The sequence below is a fragment of the Spea bombifrons genome, chromosome 3, assembly GCF_027358695.1.
Source record: "Spea bombifrons isolate aSpeBom1 chromosome 3, aSpeBom1.2.pri, whole genome shotgun sequence".
NCBI lineage: Eukaryota > Metazoa > Chordata > Amphibia > Anura > Pelobatidae > Spea > Spea bombifrons.
In genome coordinates, this window is record NC_071089.1 from 116,870,565 (window position 1) to 116,898,411 (window position 27,847).

Consider the following 27,847-nt stretch of genomic DNA (forward strand, 5'->3'; position numbering starts at 1 on the left):
AGGGCAGCGGATCTCGGGGAGGGAGGGCAGCGGATCTCGGGGAGGGAGGGCAGCGGATCTCGGGGAGGGAGGGCAGCGGATCGCGGGGAGGGAGGACAGCGGCAGCGTATCGCGGGGAGGGAGGACAGTGGCAGCGTATCGCGGGGAGGGAGGACAGTGGCAGTATATCTCGGGGAGGGAGGACAGCGGCCGCGTATCTCGGGGGGGAGGACAGTGGCAGCATATCTCGGGGAGGGAGGACAGTGGCAGCGTATCTCGGGGGGGGGAGAGGACAGAGTGGCAGCATGTTTTTTTTGGTGCTTTTTTAAAGAAAAAAAACTTTTTCTTTAAAAAAGCACCAAACTTTTAGGGTGCGGCCTATATACGGGGGCGGCCTATATCCGAGCCAATACGGTACAACCAAAAGAATTCCATATTAACAAGACCTTGTCCTGTTACACAATTATCTTAAATTCCGACATCAGTTCCGCTAGATTTGCTGCAGTTAATGATTAGCTTAGTAAACAGTTCTCCTGTAGTGTTTGGTGTATTGGACGGGAAAACCTCGTCATCTGTAATATAAAAAATAATTTACATAAATGGTCACAGGAATGAGAGTCCAGAAGAGACGGGCGTCCCGTGGGATCCTTCAAGCCCCTTTTTTGATAAATCTGGCATCTATAAGGTAAGACTGCTACAGAAAATCTCAAATATGAACTGAAAGGTCCCATAGTGATACAAATCGTGAGATAATAATGATAATAATTTCCATAGTAAAAAATCCTTTTTTTACGAGTTTTAACAGGGACTGGCTGATGCAATAAATCGGCAATTATTTTTACTTTTAAAGAGTTATTACTTTAAATTCCTTCATTAAAAATATATATAAAAAATCCAAATAACTTACATTCAGGAGAAGCTGCAGATCCAGAGCTGCAGAGGGACTCCTCCTCGACGGCCCGACAATTTAGTGGCAGGAAAGTGTTCCTATTGAACTCAATGGAGGCACTTTCGGCGAATGCACACATGGGGTCTCGTTATACCCCCCATAATGTTCTCCAATCCAGTGCTGCAGCCAAGTGGCAGTAAGCATTTCCCATGGCAGGAGGCGCGCTCTGCAGAGCAAGCGCATTAAAGTGCATTTAATGGTCGGAATTTCTCATTAAAGGAGAAGAGTCAGCTTCAGCGCTTAGGGTAACTATTATTACTAAATATATATTTTAAAGCAGTTTATATTATCAGTTCCCAGTCCTGACTGGGGGGTCTTGAAATGCTGGGGGTTTGATAATGCACACAAATTAAAATATTTAATTAAACAAGCCAAAATTAATCTTGGATCTACCTTATTTTTAGACCAAGGTTCCTAATTCTATGAAATGAAGCACATTTTTCATGTAAGAGGCAGCTGGTACGTTGGCTCAGAAGACTAAATATTTCCATAGCGAAGCCGGAGTTACTGACAAGTACCGGTAATAAAATCTGCCGTTTACAGGAAATTGAGTGATTTATCTGAATAAATAATACACAATTTGGAACCAGATCACGTAATAGTCGGATAACAAGCAAATACCCATTCAAATCAAGTGTATAGCTTGGTATTATATTCCATAGCTACGCTAAAGATGTAACGTAAGGAAGTTTTACTTTAGTGAGAGGGTAGTAGATAAATGGAACAGCCTCCCATGAGAAGTGGTAGGGTGTAATACAGCGAGGGAATTTTAAAATGCTTGGGATAGGCATATGGCTCCTGAATCTAAGACGAGACAGAGGAGGCAAAAATGTTGGAGCCGTAAGACCCCTAAGTATGTGGCCCCCAACAGTTTCTTAATACACATGCGGGCCATATGCCTATCCCATGCATATTAAAATGGACATTCTGTGCTACATTGTGACCAATTGATAGCTATTAATACACATTTCCTGCTGTTTCTATACACATTATCGGGGCTTTTAGGGCCGTAGAACCCTGCGATACCCTCATACCCAGCAAATGTTCTGACCTAGAAAAGAGGGGCATCTGGGGAGGAGAGAGGGGGCATCAGGGACTTGTCTGTCCCTCTTAAACAAAGGCACTTATGAACTATGCTTGACCCCTCCCAAGAGGAGCCCTGGCTAACCACCAAAGCAAACATTCCACGGATGAGAATGCCGATAGCAGACGCCGTGTATTTTTATTTAAAAAATTCAAAATATGTAGGGGGGGGGAATCCAGAGAAAATTTGGAATAAATTTGTTGCAAAAATGTATTTTATAATGATATTTTATATTTTATTCAAAAGATTATTTAAAAAAAAAAAAAAGGAGTTATAAATGTACAATACTGAAACGTAACACCAGAGGGCGCTGCTGTCACTGTTATTGCAAATGTTATTTTGTGAAATATTATATTGCAGGGATGAATTTAAAAAAAAACAGTAGATTTCTCCATTTTTTTTTGGCAGCTCTCCCAAAGAAGATAGAAACTGCTGATAAATGCTACAGACAAATACAATCTTGGCAAGAAAAAAAACAATAAAAGGTCGTTGGAAAAAAAAACATAAACGTTTATGTGCAAGAGAGAGCTTGTATTGGAAAAAAGTAAATTAGGTCATAAAGATGACATCATAATAACAGATAATGATAAGGATAACAGGATAAGGATTCTGGAGAGAGATCAGAGGAGGGCAACGAAAATAGCGAAAGGTTCCAGGGAGAGAAAGTTCAATATGTATGGCTTGGAGGAGAGAGGAGATAAATGTAAGTATATAAAAGGTATTTAACCCCTTCGTGGCCAGGGTGTTCTACCAACTTTTTTGTATAGTCTGCCATTTATTATGAATATTATGTTAAAAATAAAAACAGTAAAAAAATTAAAAATGGGCATTTTTTTTTAGGATCTCTTCCACAAATTAGGTCCCACAAGGGGATGCTATATGCATTTAACCCTTTCACTGCCTCCCAGCTATTTGTCACGCAGGTTATCCTGCTGTTCTCCTGTCTGTATGGGATAGCAGCCCGTCTGATTTCTCTCTGACAGCCTAAAGGCAGCTGCCTTATAATTAAGAGATTAAAACCATCCGAAGGAAACACCTAAATATCATCAAAGCCTGCGTTGTGTTACTTTTGGAACATGAATACTTTCTTCTCAGCTCTTTGTTCAGCTCCCCAGTTGTTGTAAACCCTAATAATAGGGTATAGTTCTAAAAGGTGTACCCAGAGACAAGCCATGAGTCATCTCAGAGGTCACACTTTCCAGTGGGGTTCTTGGCGTTACAGCCTTATACTAAGAGGGTGGTGGTGGTGGTGGTGAATACGTGGCTTTTACTCCCAGCAGAGGTGGTAGAGGCTAATACAGTGAAGGAATGTAAACATGCATGGGACAGACATGGCTTCTGAGACGAGACCAAGGAGGTTATCTAAGCAAATAAGTGTATAAAGCACGCACATTCTATTTACGTCGCCGAATGGTATCTGGCATTCCCTGCCGCATTCGTCGCTCTAAAATAGTAAAGTGTTGGATATGTCTGGGCGCCGAGCGCCGAGGATACCGTCTGCTGCACGAATACTTCACGTTCCTCTCTCCACCGCTTTCCTGCACGCGACTGTCTACGGCTTAAAGAGACAGACTTCTTCCCGAGTCCCGGGACTGGATTGTGAGGAGTATAATCTATTATTAATTGTACTATTTCAACATGTATTCCCTAATTATTATTATTATTATTATTATTTATATTTTTTCGCATATATATGTAATTGATATTATTTTTTTACACATCATTTGTTATTATTAATATATTATTTATATTTTTACACATTGTATTTCATTAATTTTATCAACACCTTAAGGGCAACAGGTTGTCCTTTAACCCATTAAGGACAATGCATTGTGAACCTGTACACGTATGGGCTTTGTCGTGAAGGGGTTAATATTTACTCTTTACACATGGTACGTTATTAATATGATTTATTTTTTTACAGGCGGTATGTTATTATTAATATTATTTATTGATTCATATAGCTCCATCCTATAGTGCAGCGCTGTACAGGGCATGCATCCCGCAATACCTACATTTTCCCCGTGTTTCCTGCCCAGTCACTGCGTTCTAATCATGAATATTTGTATTCTGCGGATTCCCCCCCCAAAATGCGGCAGACACCAGAGCCCCGGGCGAGCGAAACGCCATGAACAGATATCTTTAGGATTAGGAGCTTACAGGAGCAAACACTGCGTCCATTGTCTAGGCGGATACATGATGACCCATTCTTCCTGAAATATAGTACGCGATCAGCCCGGCGACGGCCACTTTAGGGGAAGATATGGTTTTTTAGGGTTTTTTTGCTTTGTAATCTGTTGTTATTGCGTCAGGAGGAACACAGAGGGACTTAGGACCCATGCGAGCTCTCCGCCGTCTCGGTGCGTGGAGGTAGAAGCCAGCGCTCTGTCCTCAGCCTTTCGTGAATGAAAAGGAAGAGAGAAGAAAGAAGGGGAGCCAAACCGAAATAGCTCTGCCGTCTCCTGGCAACTGTCTTGACGCAACAAAAAAAAAAAAAAAAGTCATTAAAAAAAAAATACGTCGTGAAAAAAAAAAAAAGGTTGTCGAGAGAGCCGGCGCTCGGAGGCGAGACAGTCCCCACAACGACCTGCGGGCTGGGAAGGATCGACGTCGCCAGAGACAGAGAATCACCCAGGGGATGGCCGGAGCCGCCGGGTGTTCCTCGGAGCGGCAGGAGCCCTGACGCCAGCGGATGTGGGGTTGTTGGTAGGTATGGTATCGGGGCACCTGTAACGGCTCATTCCATAGGCGTGTTCTAGATCTTAATGACCTCCTGACCGATGCTGTCTCGATAGACTTGATTTTGTTTTTTCTACGACCGGCCTCTCTACGGGGCTGAGATTTTATATCAGGTCTTTGAGAAGGTGTTGGTGGGCGCTGAGAGGGTCTTCGGAAACCAACAATCGCTGGGGGGCTTTAAAAAAAGAAACACCCATCTAGGGTTTCGCATTTACACAGGGAGTCATAGAAACATAGAACCTGCCGGCAGATCGGCCCCATTCGGCCCCTGTCTAGTCTGCCCGTTTCTCCCGCTGTAAAGACTCAAACCTTAATCAGTCATGCCTATCCCATGCCTGTTTAAATCCCCTCACTGTATTAACCTCTACCACTTCTGCTGGGAGGCTGTTCCACTCATCCACCACCCTCTCAGTAAAGTAAACAGGGTTAACATGAAACTTGACGTTGTCTGTCACCGTGTTTGTTGCAGGCGCTAAATATTGTTTCTTGATTTACCCCTAGCAATGAAGGGGTTAACACCGCTGATCTACTTAATATGCATGTGACTTTGAAGTGCTGTAAAGATTACGCTGTTGATGGAATTACGCTCATTCCTCGGTATAATTGCAGATTTAATTGCCTGAATATTCTGCTAATTGAGGGGGCTTCCCGGAGACAAAGTGTCCTTGGATTATTTTTTTTACTTGTATACTTTAAATATTTATATTTTATCATTTTTTATATTTATATTTTATCATTAAATACTTTAAATATTTGTATTTATGTTTTATCATTGAAGGATTATTTATATATATATATATTATAAACTAAATGTATAAGGGGCTTTTAAAAAAAAAATAATAAAAAGTTTTTTTCTATATATATATATATATTTTTTTTTATTTTTTTTTTTTGCCCCGTTTCTACACAGTTTAAATATATACGTGTATAGACTTTAGGAAGCGTTTCCATTACAGCATGTTACATTTATTTATATAGCGCCAACAGATTCCATAGCGCTGTAATTACAGGAGCTGCTTCCTTTGTCAGCCGATTGCATCATCTGGTAGAGTTTTTAGAGGGTTAACTCATTTCCCTTAATGTTCTGTGTTTAATTATTAAACAACCGGCCTCGGGGAAACTCTCATCGTTAAGGGAGTCTGTGACAGAAAAATGCCAAACTTTACATATTTCATGATCCGGGGAAAAAACAATCATTGATTATATTGGTTATTAATTAATAATTTCATCTATCAGATAAGCTGATTGGAGTCTGTTTTTTAGCAAAGAAATCTAGAATCTGCCGGCAGATCGGCCCCCGTCTAGTCGCCCGCTGTAATGACTCAAACCTTAATCAGTCGTTGGTCTCGTCTTAGATTCAGAAGCCGTATGTCTATCCCATGTATGTTTAATACCCTCACTGTATTAGCCTCTACCACTTCTGCTGGGAGGCTGTTCCGCTTATCAACCAACTTCCCAAACGGAACGCTCTCCGCGCATGCGCTTTGGCAAACAAATCCTAAAATATAATTCACGTTTCCCTTTGTGCTTTATATAGTCCACATGGGATCCATTCTAGACGTGTTCCTAGCCGCTTCTCTAACTTCTCCCTTTGATCAGTGGTTGGTTAATAACCTGACCTTCGTCACTGAAATATTGACTGGGATTTAGAATATTCTAGAAACATTCCCAGCTTTTATGTGGCCTTTCTCGATGATTTGTGATTTTACAACCACGCGGTTACATATTCAACAGATATAGAGGCCATGGAGAGAGTATGTAATATATCATGGAAATGTATTACTATGTAGCATCAATGTATGTAGAATGTTGCTAATAATCCTCCATACGTCAGCATTTGAAGACTTTGTGGGGTCTGCTTGTAATACCGCATGCAGCCACTAGGGGTTTGTCTAGAATAGCAAGACTGTTACACCGTGACTGGATCCTTTATATGCGTCCATGTGAGTTTTTCTATCCAGGTCATTTTCGTAAATGTTTTTTTTAGGCTACTTTGGACCGCTTGGCACGGTTGCGTACTCCCGGCAGATTGTTGCCAACCCTTCCCGATTCCATATTCAACCAGTTGGTGTTATCAAAGATCTTATAGGGCATTCTCATGGTCCATAGTCTGTACCCTAAGGATCATGGGAACTGTAGGCTGCTGAGCTAACACTTCAATCATCTTAAAGTAATCATGTCTTCTGAGGGCAGAACTTGTAATTAAGCAACAGCTTTTGAAGCTCGGCAATAGCTCTTTTCCTATTATCTCACAGCAGTGGACTGGTGGATGGGGATTGTGGGAATTGTAGTTAAAAAGTTTGTGTCATTCACAAATAACTCTTCCTGGGCTATAACACACAATAGCTTTGGCCAGCTAGAGGCTGGCTGTGGATGATGGGAGCGGTGGTATTCGGTAACAAGGTTCATGTGCATGGAGATGTGCTCTGCTGGGAGGTTGCTCCATTTAACTACCTCAGTAAACTTTACTCGGTAAAGTGAACCTTCCTCGCATTGTCTTCCAGCAATGAGTTAAGCATGGCAGGGAACTTCCTGTGTCACTAAAGGGTTAACATAATGGCGGATCCTCTTTAGGTCATTTTGTACAGACCTAGAAATACGTAGAGCCACCACCTCATACTATAAACCATTGCCAAGCTACAATTCACATCACTCTTAGCCAGCCGTAGACGTCATCGTCTAACAGCTGAAGGGATACAATGTATCCGGCCTTCATCTCTAGGATTCTGCTATGGGAGACATGAGCGTTTCCATGGCAATGACTCCAACTGCCCGAGACTGCAATCACCAACCATCAGTTATCAGACGAGAAAACACTGAAGGCGAACTCAGCGACATCTCTTGTTTTTGTAAATATTGGAGGAAAACAGAACTGTTTGTGTCTCCTGATAGCACTCACACAACACACACACACAACACTCACATACACACACACAACACACATAACACTCACACACACACAACACACAAACAACACTCACACACAACACTCACACACAACACTCACACACACATAACACTCACACACACATAACACTCACACACACACACACTCACACACAACACTCACACACACCACACACACAACACTCACACACAACACTCACATACACACACACAACACACATAACACTCACACACACACAACACACACAACACTCACATACACACACACAACACACATAACACTCACACAACACTCACACACAACACACACACACAACACACACAACACTCACATACACACACACAACACACATAACACTCACACAACACTCACATACACACACACAACACACATAAAACTCACACAACACTCACACACAACACTCACATACACACACACAACACACATAACACTCACACACACACAACACACACACACAACACTCACACACAACACTCACACACACATAACACTCACACACACACACACTCACACACAACACTCACAACACTCACAACACACATAACACTCACACACAACACACACACAACACTCACACACAACACTCACACACACATAACACTCACACACACACACACTCACACACAACACTCACACACACCACACACACAACACTCACACACAACACTCACACACAACACTCACATACACACAACACTCACACACACAACACACACACAACACTCACACACACAACACTCACACACAATACTCACAACACACACCCAACACTCACACACAACACTCACATACACACTCACATACACACTCACACAACACATACACACTACATACACACTACTGTTGAAAAGTTTGGGGTCACTGAGCTGTTTTGATAGAGAACAAGGACATTTCTGGCTGTAACATAATTACAAAAGGGTTTTCTAACCATCAATGAGTGATGGGAGTGATAAAGGGCCATTGGAGCACAGGAGTGATGGGAGTGATAAAGGGCCATTGGAACGCAGGAGTGATGGGAGTGATAAAGGGCCATTGGAGCACAGGAGTGATGGGAGTGATAAAGGGCCATTGGAACATAGGAGTGATGGGAGTGATAAAGGGCCATTGGAACACAGGAGTGATGGGAGTGATAAAGGGGCATTGGAACACAGGAGTGATGGGAGTGATAAAGGGCCATTGGAGCACAGGAGTGATGGGAGTGATAAAGGGCCATTGGAACGCAGGAGTGATGGGAGTGATAAAGGGCCATTGGAGCACAGGAGTGATGGGAGTGATAAAGGGCCATTGGAACATAGGAGTGATGGGAGTGATAAAGGGCCATTGGAACACAGGAGTGATGGGAGTGATAAAGGGCCATTGGAACGCAGGAGTGATGGGAGTGATAAAAGGGCCATTGCGGCACAGGAGTGACCTGCGCTGGAATTTTGGTGTTTACAGATTTACAGAAAGCGTTTCTCAGATAACAGAGCAACAACTCGCTCTGGGGTGAAAACTCGAACTGTTAAAAGAAAAAAAAAATGTTTTTGAAAATTTACTTTTAATCTGATTCTAGAAATAAAAATTTGAGATCCTCTTAAAGCCAGTTTAAAGTTAGAAAAGCCATCCGGGCAAAATTCTCTAAGCTGGACCAACTGAGATTTACACACACACACCTCAGGGCTCGACAGATCCCAGGTCGCCATGGCGACTGAGCATTCTGCCTAGGTGTTTGTCAGCCTTTTAAATCCCCGAAAAACGCTGCCACGCGGGGGTGCTGCTGCTGTCTGCCCAGGAGCCTGGGCCCCTGAACCTGAGATCCCTCCCACGGAGCCATTTCCAGCTACAAAAGTAATTTACAGCATTAACCCTGCCTGCGCTGGATTTCTGATCCATTTCATGTTATTTTAAAGGACAAAATCTGCTTTTCTTTCAAAAACAAGGATGTTTCTAAGTGACCTCAAACTTTAGAACAATATTGTATTGCGTAGGATTTTGAAAAAAATAAGCAATTTAGCAAATAAAACAAAATCTAACATAACTCTCCTCTGTATGCGGCACGAACACAACAGACATCAAACACAAAACTCGCAGAATGAATAACACGGCTCGCGAGAAGCTCAGGTTTACACAGGTGTTCAGACAGAAATCCTTCAGACTGCATGAGATGATTCCATTTATTCCTCTGTCCCACCCATCTAATCCATAACACAGAAACACAGACCCTGCCTGCAGATCGGCCCCATCCGGCCCCCGTCTAGTCGCCCGTTTCTCCTGCTGCGAAGACTCAAACCTTAATCAGTCGTTGGTCTCGTCTTAGATTCAGGAGCCGTATGTCTATCCCGCGCATGTTTAATACCCTCACTGTATTACCCTCTACCACTTCTGCTGGGAGGCTGCTCCACTTATCTACCACCTTCTCAGTAAAGTAGAACTTCCTTACTTTACACCTAAGCCTCTTGTTCTAACTTCCCTCCTGTAGTTAACTCTTTCTATCACATCTCTTCTCTCCCCCAATCTGTATGTATTGAGATCCAATTGTCTTTCCGGAAATTTTTTATCCTTCAAAATCAGGGGATGATGGGAGTTGTAGTTGCGCAGTAGTTGGAGAGAGAGGTGTTTAGTACAAGTCATGGGAAATTGGAGACTTTGTTCAACCCCCCCCCCCCCACGGGAGTTGCACCGCACCTTATAGAAAATGTATTATTTTCATGTAAAATTCATAATTTTGTCATTTTGTTCATTTTTTACGAGGTGGAATGGGTCGTGTTTTGCATCGTGTTTGTATCGTGTTTGTATCGCGTGTATTTGTTACTCCACGATTGGTGATAATCACGGCTTCTTAAAGGGACAGCATCATAAAAAATATACAGCATGGAGCCAAACCGACTATCATTTTAAAATGCGCTGTTCCTTTAATTTATATCAAAACCCTTTTTCTTATATATTTTCTGTGGCCGCTGCTGATATCGTCTCATTCGAAGTTTAGGGTGTAGTCTCGTCGTTGTAAAACTACGGCCCCGGCCACGGGGCAATTAGGGACTATTTTACCGCGGCTAAAAAGTAATTATTTCCTCCCCGGAAGAGGATGGAGAGGATTTATGGGACGATACAAATCATTTAACGATATAATGATTATATAGGTGACAAGTGGCCCTTAAACATTTCCCTTCAGCCAGTCCCGTGACCCGCCGCCGGTAACTCGCCCCATCTAACCGCTCCATAATGTCAGAGACCGTTCTGGCAATGAAGGGGTTACTCTGTTCCCAGAATACCCAGGCCTTTTTTTTTTAAAATATATATATTCTGGAATCTTTCACAATTTTGCCTCATTCATCATTGTTTTTTACCCGGGAATACTTCATTGTCACGTGACTGACACACACACACACACAAAAACAACAACGTGCTTATAGGATGTTTCCATAGAAACCGGGGGGGGCTTCTTAAAAGTCTCTGTGTTGGGTTTACGTGATGACAGATGACAGGTGTGTGCTTGGGCTCATAGGGGGCAATTAATGGGCTTTTCTTTCTTTTGTAAGTGGAACAACTACTCTCTGGCGCTGAAATGGTTAAAAAAAAATATATGCCCCCAAAACTTTTTCCGTTTCCAAACGTGTAACCAGAGCAAGAACCCGTCCGTCACGGCACTGCGCAAAACCCACATCGCGTGCGCTGCTTCTCTTTCCTATACAATGAAATGTTTCCATCACACCCCCCCTCTCTCTCCTCTCTCACTTCTCTCTCTCCTCTCTCACTTCTCTCTTTCTCCCTTCTCTCTCTCTTTATCTCTCACTTATCTCTCTCCCTTCTCTCTCTCTTTATCTCTCCCTTCTCTCTCACACTTCTCTCTCTCTCACACCTCTCTCTCTTTATCTCTCACTTCTCTCTCTCTTTCTCTCTCTCACTTCTCTCTCACACTTCTCTCTCTCTCACACCTCTCTCTTTATCTCTCACTTCTCTCTCTCCCTTCTCTCTCTCTCTCACTCTCTCACTTCTCTCTCACACTTCTCTCTCTCTCACCTCTCTCTCTTTATCTCTCACTTCTCTCTCTCCCTTCTCTCTCTCTTTCTCTCTCTCACTTCTCTCTCACACTTCTCTCTCTCTCTCTCACTTCTCTCTCTCACTTTTCTCTCTCGCTCCTCTCTCTCTCACCTCTCACTTCTCTCTCTCTCCTCTCTCTCTCACTTCTCTCTCACACTTCTCTCTCTCTCTCACTTCTCTCTCTCACTTTTCTCTCTCGCTCCTCTCTCTCTCACCTCTCACTTCTCTCTCTCTCCTCTCTCTCTCTCTCCTCTCTCTCTCACCTCTCTCACTTCTCTCGCTCCTCTCTCACTTCTCTCTCTCTCCTCTCTCTCACCTCTCTCACTTCTCTCGCTCCTCTCTCACTTCTCTCTCTCCTCTCTCTCTGTCTCACTTCTCTCTCTTTCACTTCTCTCTCCTCCTTTTATCCTGATAAAACAGGGAATGCCTGTTTAAATTTAAATTTTAATTATTTTTTCCTCCCCGCTGCAGCCAAGGAGGGACTGGGCAGACTAATCGATGACACTTGAGAGGTATAGGAATACACACTGTGTATGCAGTCTGGTTCATACACAGGTTCCAGGGCTCAGGGTGGCATCGCTCCCAACGCCCCTGCCCTCATTTTGCCATCCTTGTGCAAGCGGCTGTATTTCTTGTGACATTGTCTCCGGGACTCCTATCGCTCTCCAGGCGGCCCCCGCCGGCCCCGCCGGCCCCTGGGCACCAGACGCGCCGTTGCCTAATTTGTGCTTTAAAACGAAGTCATTAGAAATGGGAGCATTTTAGTGAATGCGTGTTACTGGGAGTGGGCGTGGCCTCACTGGAGAGAGTGTTTAAAGGACTGGTTTCCCATACTGGATCCGGGACACTCAGACCAGTACTCCGCGGGGTATGTTACGCTTTACTTCCCTACCAGATCACTCCTTTATTACTCTATTAGCCTTTACCACCTCTGCTGGGAGGCTGCTCCACCTAGCTAGCACCTTCTCATGTAAAGTTATCACATTAATGTGGAATTTTGTGTGATTTTAGTCGGTCTATTTAAGAAGAATTGTTTCTCCCCAGCTGTAAGGTGTTAATGGCGCCAGATCAATGGGGAATAAGTAAATAAAAAATGTGATTTTAAAGATATTTTAACAATTCTTTTTTTTCTATATTATTAAGAGAAAATTTGTTTGTTTTTGTTGCAAGATTATTTCCCCTTATATGGAAGATGTTTTTTTTAAACTGAATGCATAAGTTATTTTTTATGGTTAAAGTCCATATGACATTTGTAATTAATGCGGGATTGTTATATTTCCATGTAATCTGAATTTAAAAAAAAATATATATATATTTATATTGAAAATAATAGTTTTAATTATCTATTAATTAGTTTATATTGCGCCATCATATTCCACGATGCTGCCGACATTCGCCGTATTTATACACCTCGGGGGCGATCTACCTGAACATCAGGTGCGACATCGCGAGGGGGTATCATTCCAGAATTCTGAAATACCCACCTGTTCAGTACATTTAAACAATATGTTTACATAACTGCCAACTGTCTCGGATCCATCAGGACTGTGAGTATATGGCACAAGAGTCTCGCCATCCCTGCCTATCTCTCTGGTGTTCTCCTCGTCCGGGGTAGTGGAGAAAAAAATTGCAATCGCATTCAGATGGAATGTAAGGAAGTTTCACTTTACTGAGAGGGTGGTAGATAAGTGGAACAGCCTCCCAGCAGAAGTGGTAGAGGCTAATACATGCATGGGATAGACATACGGCTCCTGAATCTAAGACGAGGCCAACGACTGATTAAGGTTTGAGTCTTTACAGCAGGAGAAACCGGCGACTAGACGGGGGCCGGATGGGGCCGATCTGCTGGCACGTTCTATTTTTATTATTAACATATATATTCTAAAGCTGTAATCTGCTCAGGCGATTTTCTTGTTTCTATAGAAACAAAAGCGGACAGCGATAAAGAAAAATGTACATTGTCAGTCTCAGCGTGCGATTTTTATCAGTTTTTTTTATATGAAGTTGTAGAATTTGTGATGTATCGATGTAGATGTAGAGATTCCCGCGGTGACTCCAAGGGGTCTTTTCACAGCATCTGTCTAATAAGTCCATTTCAGAGGAAAGGACCAATAATTGCTTGCATTTGGGTGATTATTTGAGAATGCAGAATTTGGGAAATTGTAATGACTTTTCCCCCCACCCCCACCCCATGCCGCTCCATCCTATTTCATTAATAGAGCGCCACCAGGTTTCTAGATGTATTTATTTTTGTGACCATGGCAGAAAATATTCATACGTTGGCGCAGTCTACCCATTGTACAGCGCTGCGGAATATGATGGCGCCATTTTAAACTATTATTTATTATTATTATTATTATTATTATTTTATAAATTGTATGTATTGGAAATTGATTCTGCTACAATTATATTTTTGTGGCCTCTTGGGCAATCAGACCCCCTTGGTTGTTGTGTCGCTGTTCCTATTCATGAAAATAGGGAGGCTGTTTGGGGGCAAAGATGGCAAGGCCTATGCTTCCAGCCTGGGTCCTAGGCAGGTCCTGTGGATGTGATCTGGGTGCCAGGGCTGACATGATACTAAAAGGGAGGGGGCTGGCTTAAATACACAATGTGGGGCTGGCTAGGGGGCAATATTCAAGGGTGTAGGGGCATTTATTCACAAGAGGGTGCTGGCTGGGGGCATCACATAAATCAATACTAAAGGGAGGGCTGTCTGGTGGGGCTAATTCTTAAGTTGATAATTTGTGTATGGCCCACGAATGATGTTATAAATATCTAAGTGGCCCTTGGCATAAAAAAATATTCCCTAGCCCTGCTCTAAACCGACCTCTTGCCCTAGCATGTCCTCGCCTTTAAAACATACCGCCCTCTATAATATTATCAGAAACTGCAGACGCTCAGAGATGACTTTTAACAGCAACTTTCTTTATTATGTTTCTTAACATCACCATATTCCTCCTTCCATGTCGCAGCTCCCAGCAAGCCAACCCCCCACTTCCTGTTTCCTGTCCAGAGTCCTCTTCCCCTAAAGGGAGAGAGATGCTTACTGTATGTTACACCCTCCATTTTTGTAAAGTTAAAAGTTAAATGTTTCTCTCCCATCGCCTCTCTCTTTTCTCTCCTCCAAGCCGGACATATTGAACTTCTTTAGGCTTTTTGTCATAATTTTTATCTTGTTTTAGTTTTTTTATCAGTTTTTATCCCTCTGGTCGATGGGGTCTCCAGAACTGCCCCCCATACTATGACTATTGATCTGTAAAGTGGCGTAACCCAACGTCACGCGTTCCTTGCATCCTGGCTCTCTGCTGCCCCCGGTGGTGGCTGATTGCAACTACCGCTTGTTAAACATTTTGGGACACCAGCCAAGAACGTTGACCCGCAGACCTGTCTTAACTAGGAAAAAATCGATTTATTAATCAATCAGTATCGGTTTACATCATTCTAACCCCCGGCATGGGGGGGGGAAGCCCTACTATACTCCGTACCCTCGCTGGTGTCTCTTCGAGATTAAAATCTCTTCCATTCATCGGGACATTTTTAACATTTTCCCAGCTGTTATTGTGCCGACGCAGGGGCCGCTCCGTGAGCGTTTAAGAGAATTTCTCACAGTTGTCTGCCTTTGGTTTTGAATAATAGCTTCCGAGCTCCAAGGACGTTATTTAAATGTTAATAAGCCAAAGCAGACACCAAACCAAAAAGAAGAACAAGCCACTGGGCTCGGTGATTAGCCCCCCGGGGAATAGCAGGATAATAGAACCAATTATCAACCGATCCTAACAAGACCGGCAGTTCATACCCCGCCGTGAATACATAGCGAACGTGTGAATGCTTTCGGTTTGGGCTGGTGGACCACAAAAGGTGAATTGTTGTGGTTGACCCAAGACACCCAAGAAACGTTGGGTAATAAAATCCAATGAAACAGGAAAAAAAAAAAGATAATTATACTGGAGAGGAACGCCGGAGGGGGGGGGGACGCGGAGGGGTCATGGTGGGGATGATGTGACTGAGCCCAGGGACCCTCAAAATACCTCTCCTGGTGGTCAAGTCCATCTGGTTTTGAAATTAAAGACTTTTTGGATTCCCATCCAAGTAATACGTCCATATTTTTTTGTCAATGCGCCTGGTGAGGCTTTGTATGCAGCTTCTCAACTAAAGGAACGTTCCGGAACACTGAAGTGCGACTGCGGAGTGTATTGTACCCCGAGCAGTTGGTGGACATCAACTTAAAACGCAGAATTTCGAATTATTTTATTTCGGGAGAAAATGGCGGGAGAAAATTGCGTATTCTCTATTCCCTTCGAACCATTTTTCCTGTACAGTTGCAGCCAGGTTTTAATATAAATGCGTCTGCTTAACGGAGACCACCGGAGTGTGACATTGTCTGTCGTAGTCCTCTCATCTCCATGGCAACCATAATAAAAATAATAAAATAATAATAATTTTTCCCTCTTAAGCACCCAGAGGGAGACCAGACAGCAACGTTTACAACGTGGATGAGAGAACATTTTTTTTTCTTTTTTCAAGCAATAAATAAAAATAATATATATAACATTTTACCCTTAAAGGACTTTAAATATTTATAGCGTGTGTTTTGAGGTGGTTTTGGAAATAATCTGACTGAGTTGAGTAACCTTAATTCTTAAATCGGACTAAAAATGTTATTGGATGGAGTCTCAGAAAAAATAATATGAAGTAATAAGTTAATTCTAATATTTACATTGATGGGAACGCCATATTCATGTCCAGAACCCCCATTTACTTATAGGAAGGATAATGTGTATAATCGGAACTTTAGGGGAAGTTCTTCAGGGGAGCCAACAAAGGATTCCTCTCTCTCGCACAGGGTGAAGGCGTTTGGGAACTTAATTAATTCCTATTATGACTGGTGGGTCCCTAGGTATGGGGTAAGGTGGAGAGTAGAGCTGCTAGGTACATCGACACCATTCCCCTGCAGACACACAGAGTTTGGAGGGTTACATGACCAGTCAAGACTTTTCAGATGTCACTCCTTGGCCTAGCGACTTGGTCTTTGGGGTGGGATTGGGATCCTTTTTCTTCCCATATCTTGTAGATCCACTTCCTCCTCTCTCCGAAATATGGAAGGGGTGCTCCTGATGATCATGCCTGAGACGGTCCCAGCTGTAGAGATAGAATTATAACTTGTCTTGGGTTTATTGGAAGAGGCCGCCATTGTTAATGACCGCACAAAAATGCTTGATGGGTCCGGTTATCGGAGAGCCGAAGTCACATATGGTAGATGAAGATCTCACACGGATTACTGTAATCCGAACTATTCTATTGTGGCAGTTTTTTTTCCCCGGATTACAATGAATTCAGTGTGATTGTGATTTTTTTTCTTTAGAAGGTCCATGAATGTCCCGAGCATCACTCCTTTTGTGCGGAGATAATTCCCACAAGCTGGGAAGAAACGTCTAGACGGAAGCCTCGCCTTTGGCTTTCCCCGGGTACGGTTTGAAGAACAGAATAAGCTTTCATTTTTGTACAAAAAAAAAAAAAACGAACACAAGATCTTCCAAGAAAGAATCCTTATTGTGTGTCTGAAAACCTATCATGGAAACAGAATCTTCTTCCGTGCTCTCTTCACAAGCTAAGCACGGCATTAACCCCTTTGTGTCGCTAAAGGGTTGGGTTGAGCGGTGCAATTCTTCCTTTGATTTATCATTTTATTTGATACAAAATTAGGAAAACTTATATTTTGTCAAAACTGCTCGACCAATGATAGGGCTGGATTTAAAGCGCAGTGACCCTGGTAAAAAAAAAATAACTAAACCATTTGATGCGAGTGAAATGGTCAGAATGATTTAAGCTTGGTCAACATGGGTGGATAGTAGGCAAGAGGGATCTTTGCTGTTATAAACTTGTAAGGAACGGGGCATCTTGTACACCCAGTAAAGACGAGACACAAAAGTGTGTCACTCCAATCAAATGCCCCATCTGGGTCTGGTCTTGGCCAATCAGTTGGTACAAATGGGGCAAACGTTTTGCTTCGGTTTCAGTATACTGTAGCATTTGACGTCTGACGTCTGTCCCTCTTCAAAGACCTAGAATATGGATCTGTTCTTAATCTGTCCATCAGAACAAATACTCTTGAGAAGTGAGTCTTCTCTGTGGCCATGCGTAGCGGTGGGTGAAAATTTCAGTAAGTAGGTAGAATCGTCTCATGGGTCAAGGTATTTTCTTATTACTTCCACAGGAGGTTTCACAAAAAGTACACATCACAATATATTGGCGAGTATTCCACCGGGAAGAACATCTCACTGTTCCTCCCAGCTCTGCTTGGATAGGCATCCACAGAATTAAAAAAACAAAATACAGTTAGTCTTATGGTATAATTTGGAGGAAAACACTTTAAAACACTCCCCATACCCCTGTATATCCTAAAAAGTGCATCCATTGAATGATCAACTATAAGAACATTGACGATCAACATTAGGACCATTGGACGTTCTCATGGAGCTGATGGGGTGGGATTCAGATGGGGTGGGACCACCTACGGCATTATTTCTGGGTACACAGACATCCGATCTCTCACGCCGTATGGCTTTAAAATAATACTTTAATTCCATGAATTGACTCCGTTGTAACACCTTCTGTTAGATAACGAAGATTAGGACTTCACAGTTATGGGGAAAACACACTTTGAAACTAGCGCAAAAAAACAATGACCTTCCATTTATGTGGTAATTAAACGAAAAGAAAAAGTGTTTTTTTTTATTTTTTTTTTTGGATTAAACTCTAACCACTTCCCCGTCTAACACGTACGAATTGGTTATTCAAACAAATAAATGCTGGAAGACTAGCCATTAATAATATAGGAAGTGTCATAGCCCGAGGAAGAATAGAGATCATAATCTGGCATAATAAGGGGCAAAAAAGATTTACAACGCAGAACATGCCGGCACTAGTATGTTCCACGCATGTATTGTAGTGTGTGTATGGGCGTATATACATACACTGGTGTAGCCAGTTATGCCGGCACATCAGTCTTCTTGTTAATTATACTTGTTTTTTTTAAAATGATGCAGCGCTGAGATACTCCTGCCCTACCTTGTGGGATTAAAAACTATATTTTAGTTCGGTAGGTTATTAGTAACCTACTTTCCATCACGACGAATGGCCAAGAAGGGCATTCCCACCATGACCGAGTAAGGCACATAGAAGAGGAAGAATGTATCTTATTTATACGAACATCGATTTAAGGCTGTGATACCCGGAAAACATTCCGAGCGCCTCGAAAAGAGAGGGATTTGGGCCATTTATTGGTAAAAGACGAAATAATGATATGCGTCGGAATCCTAGGTGGGGTTCACAGGATGGGTTTGGTGGAATTGGGTTCTTCAACGATGAAAACTAGATCATCCCTGGTGACCACGCACGTTTGCATGAGGTCCTCTCACAACATTATTCACGCTGCCGTGTCATTTGGCATCCTTTTGAAGGTTGTGTGTTGTTTGGAATTAATTTGCGTAGAATGTACAAGCCAGACATGCGTTTGTAGGCGACAAGGTAATATCCTTAGGCTCCAGAATGGTGATATGTCGGTCAAATTATGATAGTAGACTTAAGAGCGTGTAAAGTTAGGGTAGGTTCTGCTATGGCTCCTAAATAATAATCACAAAACTTCTGCGGTAAAGTCTAATCCCTGAAATACGACACACAACACAACTGTCACACACTCTATGTTCACGCGCCTCACCTAACTCAATTCATCTTGGAACAAGGAGTGCTTCTTTAGAGTTGGGTTTAATGAACGGTTGGTTATAATTGTTTGATTTGTTTTTTTTCCACCGGTGTAATTTTATCCACTAGACTGTTCAAGTTTTAATTAACTAACTTGGCGCTTTGTTATTGTAGATGAGTCTATAAGCTGCGATCAGGCTGGTGGATCAGTCGTGAAGATTCCAACGCTGTAAAGAAAACAGAAGACAGAATGAACGCTCAATAAAAATTTGCCTCCTTTCAGGACCGAGTATCGTTGAGAACCTTCTCCAACAGTATGTCATTACCAAAAATAGAAATCGAGGACACGGAGGATAAAGCTGATAGTAACTCCGTTCTTCAGGCTGATGACCACCTGAGGAGCCTGAAGGCCTTGACAGAGAAGTTAAGATTGGAAACGCGGAGACCTTCCTACTTGGAATGGAGAGCCAAGCTTGAAGACCAACCATGGAAGAACCCAAAGCCTCCAGAGGAGGAAACGGCAACGGAAGAATTAAAAACTAGCGAGGAGACGTGTTCTACATCCAAGATGGAAGACGTCGAGGAAAGCGAAGGCGTTCCAGAGGAGAAGACCTTTACTCCAGGGAAAATGCATGGATTCGATAACATTGACGAGGCGCTAAACTGGCTCAGGAAGGAACTGGTAAGTTATTTTCCGTGAAAATATATATACTATGATCGAAACAATATGCAGTACATTTCAGGAAGCAGACATATACACAAAAAGTGGGTACTTTGTGTAGCTTCCTGTTTAAACAGGAAATTCCTGCCTGGTGAACGTGCCGGTACGGCTTCATTTTATGTGAATAATCTATAATATTGAACGGTTCTAACCTTTTTTGTTGTAAGGCATACATACATTTTATCTCTGTTTTCCATACCGGATCTTAATGCATTAAATCAATTTGTGTTCTTAAACAATTTGCTTGTTTATTTAAAGTAGACTCGGCACCTAAAAAAATATGTATACATATTCCATGCATTTTTTCTCTGTCCGTAAATAAAAAATGTATATTTAGAGTACTTGGTATAACTCCAGGTATATGGTGATATCCGTACAGGCAACTGACCCGGGGAAGCCGTGCTTCACCCGGAGGCTCCGGGTTGACCTGGAGAGTTTCCAAGTATGATTGTAAGGCGTCACATCGGCCCCACATGAAGGTCTCTGAAGTCTTACCTACGCATGAGGAAGCGTTAAACAAGGAGGGAGTAGGAGCTAGTGCCTACAAACTCCCTGCTTAGTGAATAATCCACTCTGAATAAAGTATAATAGGCGACAGCCTCACCCACATAACCTGCGCAGACTATAGGGGACAATAGGCAAAAGAACTGCGAAACGTCTGGGGTTTAACCATTTGAGTGCCTGCAGTGCGGAAATGCATGATACTATATATAATCCCTTGGATATAAGACGCCACCTTTGCCACAAGCCATTACATTTCTGCCCCGCTAGACCTGCCCCGGTCCATCGTCAGGGCTATTATTGTGAAGCGGAAGTGACAGCTCAACCACGAAGCTGTACACCACGTCGGGAGCTTCATGAAATGAGTTTCCATGGCCAAAGATCACTATGCGCAATGCAAAGCTTCAGCTGGAGTAGTGTAAAGCCATCTCCACCGGACTCCACGCAGTGGAAACGTATTCTCTGAGGGTGATGAATCCCGCTTCACTATCTGGAAGTCTGATGGGCAAATCTGGGTTTGGAGAACGCTGCCGACCGGAATGGGATGTCCAATAAGCTCATATAGGTGTGATGGTCATATAGGTGTGATGGTCATATGGCGTACCAGTAGCGTAACAATACAAGAGAAAGGGAAGCGCTACCCCCATCGAGGACCCAACAGTGAGTGCACCAACATTACCCTAGAGGACCGATATCGAGGTCATTAACATTTTTGTAAACAATCTCTAGCATTAGAGGCTTGTGTGTCGCCAAAACAACGCAGGCAAAATCCGGGAAGCGGGTGACAACTTGGGCTGAAAGTGGGATTCCAGTGCAACCAACGCTGAGGGATCATGGGAAATGGAGGTAAATCTGCATAAAATGCCACAGCAATATATCGTATATCCGAGCTAAAAGACTTAAATCGGATCAATTTACATAAAAATCATAACACAGGTGGTCCGTGGCTTTCCGTAGTGTGATCAGTGATGGTTCCTATGAAGTTAGACAAGAAACTTTTAGCCTTTACTATAAACAAGTGACCTAAATTCCATGGTCTGATTCTGGCTCAACATGATGAAGCAATCGGATATTTCGAAGAGATATTTATGAACAAGCTTATTTGGCAACTTAATGGATTGCAAAACTATTTGCTATCTTGGTTATAGGAAAATAAATAGTATTAAGTAAGTTTAACCGCAAATGGGACTTGAAGGTCAGCTGTTTGCCGGCTAAAAGATTAGCTGGACAGATCTCCTCCTCAAGAAATTATTATTATTATTATTATTTTCTGCATAATTACGTTTTATTGGTGGAGCTAAAATAGGGAGCGGTGAAAGGAACAATACCATTTAACGTGACAATCTACAAAACCGTCCATCAGATGAACTCGCTTACAATCTCTTAGCAAGCTTATCTTCTATTCATTGTTTTCTAAAATTTAAGAAGGGTGACGAAAAAAAAAAAAAAAGAAAAAAAAATCCTTAATGGCAAAAGGAACGAAGACAAAAGGAGAGGAGATAAGTATATGATGCGCTATGAAGAGAGGAGGGAGAAGGGCAAGTAGTGAAAGGAGAGAGATTAATGGGATCAGAGGAGACAAGGCCAGGATTAAAGATGTGTCGAGCGATGAGGTTGAGAGCATCATTAGGAAGTCTTATGAAAAACATGGATTCAAAAGAGACATGGCCAGATTATCCACGAGAATAGCTTGGTTCCTTGGCAAAATGGTGGCTTTCGGAATGTTCTTGGCTTCATGTTTTAGCCTAGGACGGCACCTTATTGGCGCGATCAGAGTGTTCCTGCCCGATAAGTCTGTTGGGATCCTTTGGAACTGGCCCACTTTACCCATTTTTCTGAGGTGAAGCGTGAGTACAGTGACACATCTTGAAGTTGACAGACTAGAGAAGCCCTGCTTCAGGCCTCTAACGGCATCCCGTACAAATGTATCACCGTATGGAACGCAACGCGCTAACCGTGACCTTCATTCCTTGGATGCAAAGCTGGACGCTCTAATTTGGTTCCCATTCTAGGGCTGATGGAATCTCCATTGGGTTCCGAATCATGGATGTGGAGCAGGATAGAGAATTCTGAGTTGCTCTGGACGGATGTGCGATTTTATTAAAAAGGACTGAAAAGTAGAATAAAACCTGTCAATTTTTATAGACAGCAGAAACCGGTGTCTTCATGTCAGCTGACTTCAGTTATTATGGATTTGGATTTTTTTTTTAGCAAACTGGATTATTTTTATATCACGCGCTTCCGTGCCAGAAAACAATATTTATTAATCCATACGATAGATGTGGATATGCAGAACTCATTGCCCCTTATTTTATTTTTTTGTGGGGTCGGGGGTTTGTGTCTGAAGCATTTGAATATAAACTTGACTTTATAAATTCTGTATACAGAATGTTGCCCCAATAAGCTCCCTTTATCTGCAGACCCGGAGCCGCCGTTGCTGTCAGTCATGTGATATTTTGGGTGACTTTCCCGGCCCAAACACCACACTGAGCTGATGCTTTATGGCTATGCTAATGAAGTGTCCGACTGGGTGATTAAGACTGAGCCATTCCTTTTTTTTCCCCCAGAGGCAGAATTGTAAGGAGTTAGTAGTAGATTGGGGCTCAGATAACAAATGGCTGATATGTGGCTGCCTGAAAACATTATACTACGGGGCAAAAAAAAAGTACATTATTTTGAAAAGGTATTTTTAATCTGATGTCATTGATAAAGTGCACTGTAATTATGTACACGGAATGAACATGTGAGAACGGTCGGAAAACCTTGCAGACTACCTCTTTCATTTGCTGTTGGAGTTTATTCATTTATTTTCTTTGTGTTTTATGTCTGCATTGGCTGGAGATGTTTTCCGGCTGTTACAATAATTTCTTTATCTTTTGATAAGGCAGACGTACCTGTTTGTTAATTAATTTAAAAGCGTTTAGCTCCAGTGAGCTGCAAAGGGGTCAGGAGAGGTTGAAGCGGTACTAGGAGGAAAATGAGTAATGCAGAGCTGTCCGATCAGCCCTCAGGCTCTATTCACTAAAGAGGGAGTTTTCTGGAGAGTTGAGTATTTCCGCTCTATGACATCATTATGCATCATCACGGGCAAAACCCAGCAAGATACTACAAATTCTCTTTAGGGAACACATCCCATCTGTCTATTTATGCCAGTGTTTTAGAACCTGTGTACAGTGTTGCCCCCATCTAGGGGTATTTTGTCTCTAGGACCAGCCTTCTGCTTATTTTTTTAATTTATTTATTTTTTGGCAGAAAGTCTTTTTTTTTTTTTTTTCTGGGGGCACCAAAAATCCTGTTTCCCATGAGTTTCGACAGTAATTATGAGGACATTTATCTATTTATATAAATGTTAAAATATAATGTTAAAAAATGTATATAAATGCTAAAGTTGCATTCCCTGTCCATGGTACTTAACACATAACTAATAAGTGTCTCTGTGCCGGCTCAAGGAGGTCTTGAGGAGACTCAACGCGGCTGGTTCTCTGCCCTACACGCTTTAATTCTGAGTAAATCCTAGTAACTTATAGGTTCTTTAGTGGAACCTTACCTTTTAGCAACATATACCAAGTTCCTCGCTCTAGCTTACTAGTCTCCTTGAGTTGAACCCTTCCTTAAAACAAACCAAGTACGTGTGGTGGCTGCTACTTTGATCTTTGGACAGCTGCCCAGATGTGGGCAGAATAAATGGGCCAAATGGTTATCTGCCATCAAGTTATGCTTCTAGATGTCTTCACGATCTTTGGTGGTTATTATTCTTGGAGGCTCCCCAACAGTTTCCAAACAGGGTGTTCACCAATACCAATATCCAAGGCTATGTAAGGATACGGAATATTCATATCATGTCCATAGCTAGATACATTTCTGAGTTTTCGTAAAGCTCCCCAATAATTCTAAGATATCAACTATTTTAGCTGGTCTTCTTCATTAAAAAATAATAATTTCATTAGTCTTTCTTCGTTCTTGGCGGAGTAATTTGTCGCCGTCACCATGAATAAACCCTCCCGGCAAACCCTCTGTATTGTCAAGGAATCTCTGGCTAAGGCTATTAAAAGCCGAAGGCGTTCTAGGTCTCCAAACAAAGAAACCAAATGCCATTTCTTCTGATCCTGTGGATAAAAAAAACTTTGAATTCCAGCCAGCTGTAAGATTTATCTTTCCTGCTGCAGCTTCACCCGAAAACGCGGCAAAAGGAAGCATTACTCGCCTCTGATTCCTCGCAGCTTCTATTAAATGTGAGGGCAATGCCAATGCAGATTTGTTACTCATATATATATAATATTATATACAGATTTGTATGTCTGGCTTTGTTGAGCATCAGCTCAGTGTGGTGTTTGAGCATGAAAGTCACCCAAAATATCTCATGACCAAAATATCTCATGATTTACAATAAATAAATTAATGTAGAATACGTGTTTGCCAGCCTGTAAGTTGCCCTAACTTGGCTAGTAAATATTTTTTAGGTTTTGTATTTTTATATGCGACTCAGGATCCTCATTTTCCAGGTTTGGAATCGAATTCTGTGTTCGGCATTTCAAATATCCTCTTACCGGTGAAGATTGTTTGAGTACTGCGCGGGGTTTTATTAAGCACACAGGCGCTAGAGTTTGAAAAGAAAGATAAACAAGTGAAGGGAAATGGGTTTCCTCGCTGAGAACAAGATGTGTAAAGATTTCCTTTATGATCCTGGTCTCTGTCTGTCTTTTTGTTCTGCAAGATTCTATCTCACCATCCAGACCTTTCAAAGAGCAAAAGAGGGCAGCTTCGCTCTGCCCCAAACCCCATCACAACCCCACTTCTGTAGTATTGCCCCAAAAAATGATTGTTTTATTCCAGAAAGAAAAAGAGAACACACATCTCACACATCTAGCTGCCTGTGTAGATAAAACACAATGTAATACAATCATTCTGGATCAACAGCGAGGTTTTTCTTGATGGACTTGAGTCTTTTTATCAGCCTAACTTACTATGTAGGTGAGAAGTTCCTAAACTGGTCACATGCTGCTTGTAAAAGGAATACTTTACTGGAGTTTATTCACTAAGCTGTGAGCTGTCATGCGTTATGGAAGACGCTCCAGTTAGGAGGAGAATCAGTAGAACCAACCGTAGGGTCAACAAGGCTGTTCTTGCAATGAGAAGGTCACCAAAGTGGACCCTTTATAACGTATAGTTGAGTTGAAGTGTTTCGGGATATATTGTGGCCAGCTAGTAGCCAGAACTGTATTTTTTTTATTTAAACTTTCATTTATTTTTGTATTTTTAGACAGAAATGCGCCTCCAGGACCAGCAGCTGGCCAGGCAACTGATGAGGCTACGCAGCGACATAAATAAACTGAAGATTGAGCAGACGTGCCACCTTCACCGCCGCATGCTGAACGACGCCACCTTCGAGCTGGAGGAGAGGGACGAGCTCTCCGACCTGCTCTGTGACTTCCCTCTCATGTCCTCGTTCGGCCTGTCCACCCCGCTGAAACTGATCGGGGTCACCAAAATGAACATCAACACCAGGCGCTTCTCCCTGTGTTAGGATGCTGAGAAGGAACTCAACGGAAACAATGTTTCAAAGTCAAACTTCAACGTTCTATTCGGCTGCCTTATGTTGATACCAGCTATTCACTGTGACCCATGCAAGCGACGGGGCATCCAAAGTGTAGCAACGCATGCAATTACCCCACACCTACCCTCCTAAAGTATAACCTGGACAACCCATGCCTCATTCCTTACCCATGCACAATAATTGTGTGTATTTCTACAGATAGCCCTACACTAAATAGACAAAGGGTAAAGTACATGAATATATGATGGAACATAACACAACATTAACACAATATATCAACAATTGGCACCACAGCTGATATATAATCCTTTATTTAAATGACCCAAAAAGATCTGGTTTAGGAAAAGGCTCCCTTCTACCAGTAACTGGTTGAGCCACAAACCTTTTTGGTGCAAAATAGTAAAAGCGGGGGCGTTGGCCGGAATGCATCATCGGTTTCTATGGTGATTATTCCACTTTTACCAGTTTGGATCATACTTGCTTTTTATGCAAAACCCCTACTTTGTCTCCCACCCCAGCCAATGCCAAGCTTGGGTGTCCTTCAGAGGCCGATACCCCTCTACACGTCCTCTCCTAAGCATCATTAAAGAAAGGGAGTGAGGTCACAATGTAACAAACAAAAAACGGTGAGGTTTTACGCTATTAAAGACCTTTTTGTGGTCTAAATTTCCACAACGTTTTGGTTCTCAACAACTATTGAGTGAGGGGAACGTAGATCCAACACGACCAGATATACCAGATGATCCGAGTGGGGCAAACACCACCTTGGACCTTTCCAGCATGAAACCCTGAGCTTTACTGAACATCGAGTAGACCTTGCTGATTGTATTTTTTTATTTTATTGTAAATGTTTATAATGTAATGTAATACTTTTCATTTTAGTGAAGTGCCTCAAATGTATCATGTTTAGTAAATCAAACCCATTACACGTTGAGAAGATGATGAAAAATGGTGGCTAACATTTTCACAGTTATATGGTAAAGGTATTGAAAAAAACACCTTTTTTTGGCTATATAAACTCTGCTGGCCAGAGTCCCAAGGGCCAAGAGTAATTGTGTAAGAACGCGAATGTTCTTTAGGTTATTAAGTCTAATGCATTGGTGGACTCAGCGTGTTTGGCCTTTTGGTTATAATTAGACCGCTGTCCTTTGGGATTTGACTACTTGTACAACAGACGGGGGCAATAACCACCATAGGTCATATACAAACAAACAAAAAAGGCCCACGACTTTAGTCTCTTCCCTTCAAATTCTAGAAGAATTGGCCTACCGTATCCAAAACCTACATTAATGATCAGGGGTGGCAAGGTTTGTGGAAACCATTGTCTACAAGGGAATAAATGACGTATTGGCCACAAAGCCTATGGCTGCCTACCCTTGTGAGTGGCCCTACGGGCTGCTGGGTTGCCCATAATGGAGTTAATGTCCAAGAAATGTTGGGAAGGCATAAAAGTATTACTGGGTAGGGCCTTGCCTGAAAATGTTCCATAATCATCAAGTAACCAAACAATAACTTGGTATTTTTTGACACTAAAATTTGCTGACTATTATCTGCTACAAAACTTATTATCAGATAGAATTCTTACAAGATGGATTGTATGCTAATGCTTCTTCTCCTCGACTCTTCTTCTATAACCTTGAATATCGTATGATTTTAGGAAATAAAAACTA

General features: G+C 42.2%; 1 protein-coding gene across 4 annotated transcripts; it reads left to right on the forward strand.

Annotated features, from left to right (window-relative positions):
* The first annotated feature begins 519 nt into the window (after positions 1-519).
* On the forward strand, positions 520-27,126 carry FAM167A (family with sequence similarity 167 member A). 4 transcript variants are annotated; one of them, XM_053460954.1, is made up of 3 exons: positions 520-664; positions 19,576-20,083; positions 25,884-27,126. In XM_053460954.1, the coding sequence occupies exons 2-3, from the start codon at positions 19,718-19,720 to the stop codon at positions 26,145-26,147; spliced, it is 630 nt and encodes a 209-aa protein (XP_053316929.1). In that variant the 5' UTR covers positions 520-664; positions 19,576-19,717; the 3' UTR covers positions 26,148-27,126. The 4 variants fall into 4 exon arrangements, with proteins under 4 accessions (XP_053316929.1, XP_053316927.1, XP_053316925.1 ...); XM_053460952.1 differs by lacking the exon at positions 520-664 and adding an exon at positions 4,566-4,722; XM_053460950.1 differs by lacking the exon at positions 520-664 and adding an exon at positions 4,566-4,718.
* The last annotated feature ends 721 nt before the right edge of the window (positions 27,127-27,847 follow it).